The following is a 10,087-nucleotide window of genomic DNA, read 5'->3' as shown; positions in this document are numbered from 1 at the left end:
AATTTTGAGGTGTTCCAAGGAGTTGGAATAATCTCGGCCTTCCATAAAAATATACCTCTCCCGAAGTAGAACAACACTAATTCTTCTGTGTTACAGAAAATGGCGTTATGGAGTTGAGAGTTGAAGCGCCAAATTATAAAAGAAATATAAAGGTCAGGGATCAACACTAAAAATTAACTAAAATTGAAAATTGACTATTTTTATATAATTAAAAAGTAGAGGGTCTCCAACTGAAAGTTAACCATTATTGTTAAGCATTGAGGTCATAGTTAACCATCATAGTTTTTTGTCACTTTCAATAAACCATGTGACAAATTTTCAAAGTCATCATCGCTAGAGAGCAATTATACAACACGTTAAAAAGGAAGACTTGAAATTGGGTCTTTAGATGGAGAAACAAGATATATAAAACAACAAGCTTAAATTGTGGATCAGTTTCATATATAAGGTTGCTTGTGAAAGAGTACAAACAAGGTGTAATTGATGACTTCATAATCTGGTAACTCCAAATCACTGTAATCGGTGGAATTCATCTTTGTTTAGCTACTCTTCAGCTATTTTGGGTATAAAATTTTTGAGAAATGTCTTCGTTTGGGTTCAAATTGTAGATAAGTATAACTGATTATTGCATTCAAGAAATGGAAACTCAAGTGAAATACATGTGGGTTATAGTATTTATTATGAGTATAAGCATTGCAGGATTCCATGGAGTGGATGTAACTCATGATTATTATGGTCCTGTGGGAAGCATGACGAGGAAGCTCAGAAGCTGTCTCCATGTACATACGCAACCAAATACCGGAGAGCTCCAGTTTCCGAGCGTTGCTGTGCTATAATAGAGAAAAAGCTTAGCAATCCAGGCTGTCTCTGTGCTATTTTGCAAACTCGTATGCGGGAGTGAGAAATGAAATCCAAGTGTAGCTAGTTTTCTCAAATCATATTTGATCTTTAAGATATCATCCTTATTATTTAGGGATGGCAAAACTCAAACCATCATTCAGAATAGAGAGGATTTTCTTTTGAAAGTGAATGCAGATTGAATTTTATAGTAGTTAAAGCAATTAACACACAGGCTTGTAACACAAGGTAACTTGAAAAAAGTACCATAATTTCACTCACTCGAACGGAATGGGATCATGGCAACATGGATTCGTGGCTGATTCGAGGCTCGTGTTGTGGTGTTCATCGGATCTTCATCTGTTTAAGAATCTTCACCATCAGGTGAGACCTGTTTTGGATTAAGTTATAAAAATTATGCCACTTACAGCAATTATTTTAATTAGTTAACGACAACCTTAAACATCAAATCCTCTTCGACTTGCAATTTTTTTCGGCAGAAAACAATATCAACATCTAAGCAATCTTATAGATATCTAAGCAACAAAAACCAAACATAAGCTGAACAATTCTCCAAATACAGAAACCAGGAAATAGTTAACATCTCAAACATATAACCCAAACAATAATAGCAATATTAAGAAGCTCACAACAAAAAATTCCTATTATTCTTACACATATATGTTCTAGCTCCACATCCCTCTTCATATTCAGTATCCATTTCATGCATATCCTTCTTCATATTTAGTATTCATTTGATGCATCTCTCGCTGGTTGACGTATTACATGTTTCTCAATCTCTTGTATTCCATTGATACGAACCAGGCTCTCTAAATAAGCATGAAGGGAGATATCGAACCGATAATGATCTAGATAAGTATTAATCTCAAGCTCCTTAAGCTCTTGGGTGGAGGCGTCAAATAGGAGTACTTCATCATTTGTGTCTGTAAGAAACAAGTCACCATTTTTTCCAAATCCCAATAGGTGTACAACTCCAGAAATGGATTTAATATTGAATTGTTTAGTCCACACTCCTTCACTTGTAACCCATAAATCAAAAGACGTGTCAATTCTTTCCTTTGGGTAAACAATAGCACCAAGTGATCTATTAAACACCAATAGATTAACATAGTATTCTGGGAAAGACCCAACGAATTCTGGGATAGGTAAAATTGAGAACTTCTCATTCCCCATGTCAAATGAAAGAATTAGTCCTCTAAAATCAAGATATGCCCCTGTCCCTGTTTTCCAATAGCAAATTCCGTCTACATAATTATTTCCCAAAGTTTTTTCAGTTGGTTTATAATCAGGAGATGGAATTTCCTTCCAGGAATTACTTCTAAGAGAATACAACTCAACTTGGTACATAAAATGAGGATGTGGATATTCTTCTTCACTATTAACAAAAGTAAGAGTAACAAATCGTATGACTTTGTAGTCATCAGTTTTAGAATCAAACCCAAAAGCAGCGTGGTTAAATTCAACGTCATCTAAAGTAAGGTAGGTTTCATCGAATGGGGAAAAATATGGAGGGCGTTGGATTGAAGATGGTGGAAGGATTTTAAACTCTCTGGTTGATGGGTTCCAAATGGCAGCCTTATCCTTTGAAGGATCAAGTAAACACAATAATCCATGACAAGCACCATAAACAGAGGGGCGATCATGCTTAAAAAAGGGCAAGTGAATGTTTTGTTTTACTATATAATTTTGATATTTTTCATTTGAAAGTTGAGAGAAATAACGTTGGAAGGTGTTACCACCACAGAGACTAAGCAGTAGATTAAGGTTGTTGTGATAATTATTGGAAATGAAATAAGGAGTTTGAAAAGAAGAACACCAATACTTACAAACACAGTTGAAGCGAGTAAGGGATTTAACTGGAAGCTTTGACAGAATTTCCATAACCAAAGCTTCTGGCAATTCAAACCTTGGCCTCTGCATCTTTCTATTTTCATTTTCTTTGTAATTGACTAAAAGGAATGAATAAGCGAGCAAAATGGGAGTTGGTATGGTCCAAACCTTAACCAGGAAGCAAAGAAGCATAAAAGGTAAGCATTTGATAGGTTATAATAATTATATGGAATTTAGGAAAATTTACTTATTTGCATTTGTATCCATGTGAGGAAGGATTAAGATCAAATATAATATAATTCATACTTTTGAATTTAATTCCCAATTTTAAAAGATTAAATTTAAAGGATATCACATTTATGTACTTTTTATATATTTGAAATTTAATACTTAATTTTATTTTAAGAATTCAATCTTTTATTTTTAAAAGTCACAAACAGTGATGTAGTTTTTTTATAATTTTATATACTTATTATAATTTTTTATATACTTATTATAATTTTGTTATATATATATACATATCCGCATATGCTTTTCTAATATATATATATGTATATTTTAAGGTTATTATAAATATACTTTTATATTTCATTTTTATACATACACATACTTATATCTATATCCACGTATTTTAATTTATATACATATAGATTTTATATATACTTATTATAATTTTCTATTTCGATCCCTCCATTTCATTCGCGTAGTGCAATTCGGTCCCTTACCTCATTTTATTCCCGATTTCTCCCCTAAGATTTTGTTTCATTTTCAATTTAATCCTTTTCTGTTGTTATTATTATAATATTATTAAACTAATTAATTTAATATTATTATTACATTATATTTCTTTTTCCTTTTTGCGTTTACTTACTTATTATTATCCTTGTTTCTTTTAGATATTTTTATTATTATCTTATTATTTATCTATCTAAATCCTTTCAAACTTTAGATTATTTATTATTTATATTAATATTATTATCATTATTATTATTTTTAAACTATTTTACATATTATTTATTTATATATTGGTTTACTATTAGGTTCTATTTTTTATTTAGTTTTTACCTATTATTTTTCTTTTTATTTATATAGCTTATTTCTTTATTTTATTTTATTTTCGTCCTTATTATTGTCATTCATATTACGCATTTATTATTATTCTGCTATGTATGGTAGTACCGTGATTTATTTCTCACATTTTACTACGTACAAAATCGTGCTATATTTTACTCGATACATTAAAAATGATGTTTTAAACAAGCACTATTTCGTATTTTGAAATTTGAAAAGTTGTTCCCTAACTTACGGGGTTTCGACTTTCTAAAAAAAAATCCAAATGCCTGAACATTTTTAAGCATAAATTTTAAATAATCTCGGGAATTACTAAAAGATCGTGTCATTACTTACGGAATATGATTTTCTTTTAAATCGATATAGTCAAACATCTTTTAAAATAAATTTTTCGACGTTTATTTGTGCATTAGGAATTTAAGACATTGTGTCCTAATTCACGGGACGCAATTCTTTTTCTCGATTAACGTGAAATATGTCCATTTCTCAAAAATTTTTAATATTTTAACAAAGGATCGTATTTTAAATCTCTTCAAAGTTTTCAATTTTCGACACTGAGACACTAATTAATCAACTAGGTACCGATTTTGGGTGTTACGAGGGTGCTAATTAGAGGTGATCATGGGTTGGGCAGCCCGGCCCGACGGCCTGCCCAAAAGATGGGAGGGTTTGGGTAAAAATATAGGCCCGAAATATGGGTTTGGGCAAAAAATGAGGCCCATTGGCAAAACTTTTTTGGCCCGGGCTCGGCCTGAATATATAATAAATATATATTTTTATTTTTAAAATGCATTTTCCATTTCCCCATTTCCCCATTTCCCATTAGACATTTAGTATTTATATAATAAATATTTATTTTTTAATTTTAAAGTATTTTTAAAATACTTTTTTATTTTTAAAATACAATTTTGGTGTTTATTAAAAAAATGGGTCGGTGATGCGGTCATTGAAAGCACCAAAAATATCCTATCCTTAATAAATAATGAAAAAGAATAGTAAAAGGGAAGTAGGGTCAAATCCTCAGGGACTGGATTGCACAATATCTTGTTCCGTGGAATCTCAGGCAGAGTCTTGCCCAAGACAACCTGTGTTCCTGAAAAAAATTTAAAAAAAATAGAATTAAAGGTTTGGATCTAGAAAGGAAGAATAAAATAAAAACAGAACTAAGAATATTGAATCGAAAATTTGAGAAATTAAAAATAGAGTTGAGAGAAAGGAAATTCTTATGGGAGATTCCAGCCTCCAGTTGTCTCGTTCCGCCTTGGGTTCAATCCTCGACTTTTAGATGATCGTTCCCAAACCGAATAAGCCAGTTATAGTGGAAGAGGACGCCTACGACCACCAGCTCCAAGAATTTAGACTTACAACTTAGTGGAACCTGACTCTAGCCAACAATCGCTTCTGTGGGATCGTCTTATGCTAGATCAACGCTTCTTAATGGCGAATCCCACACCATTTTGTCTCTTGGGCTCGCCAACCTCTGACGCAGTAAACTAACGAACCGACTGTGCAACCTTCCCAAAACATACAAAGCGGCCGCCTTCCCAAAACAACTTCTTAAGGGACATGGATGGAAGCGTCAGCCCCGTAGTGCGGAGAAACGATGAATACTCAGCAAGGAGGCTAAGTACGGTTCTAAGCCTCATGAACCCTCTTGGGGATTTTTGACAACCTTCGGCTAGATGGGTTTAGTGGCTCATGGTTGTGGAAGAAAAGAAAATAAATAAAATAAAAATAAAGATTTTATTGAAAAGAAATATGAAAAGAACAAAAGCCTAGACTTTTGGGGAGAGAGTGTTTACAGAAAAAGATGGGATCCCCTTTTGAGTCACTTTACCCCCTATTATAGTGCTAGGGGAGATATTCTAATCCTACTTAAATTCCTAAAAGATAAATACATTTAATTGAAGATAAATAAAGATAAAATAAAATCCTAAAAATAATCCTTAATAATTATCTCAATATTAATTATCCTAATATAATTAAATAGAGTTTAATAGAAAAAAAATCTCTTCTTTTTGCATTTCAACCCTTGTGTCCTCCATGCTTGCACTTTTGGCACCAACTTTTCCTTGTGTCGCACATTGACCCATTTTATCTATTAATTCATGTTTTTGGGCCTTAATTTTGCTTTTGCCTCAAATTTAGTCCCTATGAGATAAAAGATCATAAATAGCTCAAACTAACAGGATCATACTCAGAATAAATACATAATTAATACATAAAAATACGTTATTCTAGAGTGTTATCAAATCCCCCTACTTAGCCCATGCTTGCCCTCAAGTATGGTTCCTATTTACTGTGAAAGTTAGACCCTGCCATAAAAGAAATACAACTCCAAAGTTTTATAAAAATTAGTCAAAAATGAATATGAAAAATAAAGAGAACCCTAAGCTTACTTTAAGTAAAACAGAAAAAAAGTTTTCCAATTAATACACACACAAATTAGAATCGACTTGATTTATTTAATGAAAATTAGGTAAATTACCAAACCTACCAAGACACCCTATTTGTTTCCTCCTTTAGTCCCCAAATTATTTTTTTCTTTTTATTTTGTCTCTTTTTTTTTATGCTTTAGGAATATACTGAATCTTTTGACGCGAAGAGAGATGACAGCCAAGCACCCCACCCCGGTTCCTCAGCCCAGCAGAATCCTAATTTATTATATTTTTTTCTTAAGAACACATCGAACCTTTTGACGCAAAGAGAGATGACAGCCAAGCACCCCACTCCGGTTACTCAGCCCAACATGTTCCTAAAAATTAATTTTGGTTAGCGGAGTTTTATCTAACACGTCACACAACCTTTTGACGCGAAATAGGATGACAACCCAAGCACCCTACCCCGGTTACTCAGTCAGTCACGTTTTTAAGCTAAACTCATAACCACGGAAACATTAAACGACATTTTAATAATAACTTTTTTATGAGGACTTTAGAGAAATAATAATAATCAAGTGTGAAAAATAAGTTTCAGTAATTACCTTAATAGTCATCAACATATTTTAGCATGCAAACATCTTAAGTGTCCACTTTGTATTAAACTTGATCAATTTTACGAAAAGCAAGATAAAGTTAACTCTATGAATCACAATTATTTTTAGTCTAATAAGAATAAAACAGTGGAGATGGCATCAATTATGGAAATCCGTAATTTTCTCAGAAAACAAGAATCATGCTTGTAGGTCAAACAGTAGGCAATTCTTGGTAAAAATCTTGGGCATGAAAAGAGGCAGGAGATTCCAAAAAAATAAACATGGACAAAATAAAGCCTCAAGTAGCAACACCAGCCAAAAATAATCACAGCAAAAAATTACAGTAATAACGAAGAGTTCCTCCCCCTACTGAAAAGCACATTGTCCTCAATGTGGACGAAAAGAAATAAATAGGTAGAAAAGTTTAGGAAAACTCCCCGTGTTGTTTCTGTCGATCGCATATGATGGCAATGAGCTCGGTCGGTTACTAGCTAAAGGTTTCAAGTCGGGCCTCAATGAGCTCTAAGTGTTGCTCAACGGTTTTCTTCGCATTTTCGCTCTATTTTATCTAAGCAAAAGAAGAAAAATTAACTAATATCCAAATAAGTAATAAATAATAAAATAAAATGAAGTAAAGAAAGAAAAATAATAAAAATAATAAAAAAAAAAAATTAGGTTGCCTCCCAACAAGCACTTGTTTAACGTCGTTAGCTAGACGCTGTTATTGGTTCTATGGTGGTTCCAAATGGATTTTCTTAACCGTGTGAGCTTGAAAATTCTTATAAAACGGCTTCAACCGTTGGCCATTGACTACGAACCGCTTTCCAAATTCTTCACTCTCTATTTCAACCGCTCCATGTGTGAACACTTTACTAACAATAAAAGGTCCTTGCCATCATGGTCGAAGTTTACCTGGGAATAACTTTAACACAGAGTTATAAAGTAAAACTTTTTGTCCTACCGAAAAATGCTTCTGGGTTATTCTCTTATCGTGAAAATACTTTGTTTTGTCTTTATAAATGTGAGCATTATCGTAGGCATCATTGCGAATTTCTTCTAACTCTTGGATGTCTAATTTCCTTGCCTGTCCTGTGGGTTCTAACTCCAACTCTAGTGCGTGTACAACAGAAGGAAACAATTTAGTATTTGGAGATAATAACTCATTAACAGATTCAAATTCATCAAGTTCAGAATTATCTCCACAAATTGACTCAAAATTCTCTTCCACCAAAGAGTCAATTATGTCGATACGATTTACGTTCAAGATTTCACTTGGATGGCTAATGGCTTCGTAAACATTAAACTTTACAATCTCCCCATCAAACTCCATCGTGAGAGTTCCATTTCGAACGTCGATTTTAGTACTAGCTGTACTAAGGAACGGTCGACCCAGCAGGAGATTTGAAGATCCAGGAGTGCTATCCTCCTCCATTTTGATCACATAAAAATTTGCAGGGAAAATAAGCTCATTAACTTTTACCAGAACATCCTCAAGGACTCCTTCTAGATGCACAATAGACCTATCCGCCAATTGAATGATAACACCTGTTTTTGTCAAAAAATCCACGTTAAGTGATTCATAAATAGAATATAACATTACATTTATAGAAGCCCCTAGATCACACATAGCCTTCTTAATGTATAATTGGTTAGCTGGTATCTTCATGCATCAAAATATTCTTATTTGCAGGTTTATCCATGTGAAGAAGGATTACGATAAAATATTCTTATTTGCAGGTCTAACCACTACCAAATTTACTGGCAAAAATAAAGTAGATTAGTTTTTCAAGAAAATCAGTCAATTTTAATTTTTATGCAAATAAATATTAAAATATAATCACTCATTAGTATTCATTTTATGCATCTCTCGCTGGTTGACGTATTACATGTTTCTCAATCTCTTTTATTCCATTGATACGAACCAGGCTCTCTAAATAAACATGAAGGGAAATGTCGAACCGAAAATGATCTAGATAAGTATTAATCTCAAGCTCCTTAAGCTCTTGGGTGGAGGCGTCAAATAGGAGTACTTCATCATTTGTGTCTCTAAGAAACAAGTCACCATTTTTTCCAAATCCCAATGGGTGTACAACTCCAGAAATGGATTTAATATTGAATTGTTTAGTCCACACTCCTTCACTTGTAACCCATAAATCAAAAGACGTGTCAATTCTTTCCGTTGGGTAAACAATAGCACCAAGTGATCCATTAAACACCAATAGATCAACATAGTATTCTGGGAAAGACCCAACGAATTCTGGGATAGGTAAAATTGAGAACTTCTCTTTCCCCATGTCAAATGAAAGAATTAGTCCTCTAAAATCAAGATATGCCCCTGTCTCTGTTTTCCAATAGCAAATTCCGTCTACATAATTATTTCCCAAATTTGTTTCAGTTGGTTTATCATCAGGAGATGGGATTTCCTTCCAGGAATTACTTCTAAGAGAATACAACTCAACTTGGTACATAAAATGAGGATGTGAATATTCTTCTTCACTATTAACAAAAGTAAGAGTAACAAATCGTATGACTTTGTAGTCATCAGTTTTAGAATCAAACCCAAAAGCAGCATCGTCAAAAGAAATGTCATCTAAAGTAAGGTAGGTTTCTTCGAATGGGGAAAAATATGGAGGGCGTTGAATTGAAGATGGTGGAAGGATTTTAAACTCTCTGGTTGATGGGTTCCAAATGGCAGCCTTATCCTTTGAAGGATCAAGTAAACACAATAGTCCATGACAAGCACCATAAACAGAGGGGAGATCATTCTTAAAAAAGGGCAAGTGAATGTTTTGTTTTACTATATAATTTTGATCTTTTTCATTTGAAAGTTGAGAGTAATAAAGTTGAAAGGTGTTACCATCACAGCGACTAAGCAGTAGATTAAGGTTGTTGTTTTCAAGGTTGTTGTGATAATTATTGGAAATGAAATGAGGAGTTTGAAAAGAAGAACACCAATACTTACAAACACAGTTGAAGCGAGTAAGGGATTTAACTGGAAGCTTTGACAGAATTCCCATAACCAAAGCTTCTGGCAATTCAAACCTTGGCCTCTGCATCTTGCTATTTTGATTTTCTTTGTAATTGAGTAAGAGGAATGAATAAGCAAGCAAAATGGGAGTTGGTAGGTGTCATCTATGGTCCAAACCTTGGCCTCTGCATCTTGCTATTTTGATTTTCTTTGTAATTGACCAAGAGGAATGAATAAGCAAGCAAAGAAGCATAAAAGGTAAGCATTTGATAGGTTATAAAAATTATATGGAATTTAGGAAAATTTACTTATTTGCATTTGTATCCATGTGAGGAAGGATTAAGATAAAATATAATATAATACATACTTTTTGAATTTAATCCCCA

General features: G+C 33.1%; 1 protein-coding gene across 3 annotated transcripts; it reads right to left on the bottom strand.

The window, feature by feature from the left end:
• Positions 1–1,310: 1,310 nt before the first annotated feature.
• Positions 1,311–9,868, bottom strand: LOC105775201 (F-box protein CPR1). Of its 3 annotated transcripts, none has more exons than XM_052621653.1 (2): positions 9,776–9,827; positions 1,311–2,764 (listed from the first exon to the last, which is right to left on the bottom strand). In XM_052621653.1, the coding sequence occupies exons 1-2, from the start codon at positions 9,787–9,789 to the stop codon at positions 1,582–1,584; spliced, it is 1,197 nt and encodes a 398-aa protein (XP_052477613.1). In that variant the 5' UTR covers positions 9,790–9,827; the 3' UTR covers positions 1,311–1,581. The 3 variants fall into 3 exon arrangements, with proteins under 3 accessions (XP_052477613.1, XP_052477612.1, XP_012453189.1); XM_052621652.1 differs by having other exon boundaries at positions 1,313–2,587; positions 9,584–9,841; XM_012597735.2 differs by lacking the exon at positions 1,311–2,764 and adding an exon at positions 6,933–8,278 and having other exon boundaries at positions 9,696–9,868.
• Between the last annotated feature and the right edge of the window lie 219 nt (positions 9,869–10,087).

Source organism: Gossypium raimondii, chromosome 10 (genome assembly GCF_025698545.1).
Source record: "Gossypium raimondii isolate GPD5lz chromosome 10, ASM2569854v1, whole genome shotgun sequence".
Classification (NCBI taxonomy): Eukaryota; Viridiplantae; Streptophyta; class Magnoliopsida; order Malvales; family Malvaceae; genus Gossypium; species Gossypium raimondii.
This window is presented reverse-complemented; position numbering and strand designations above follow the sequence as displayed.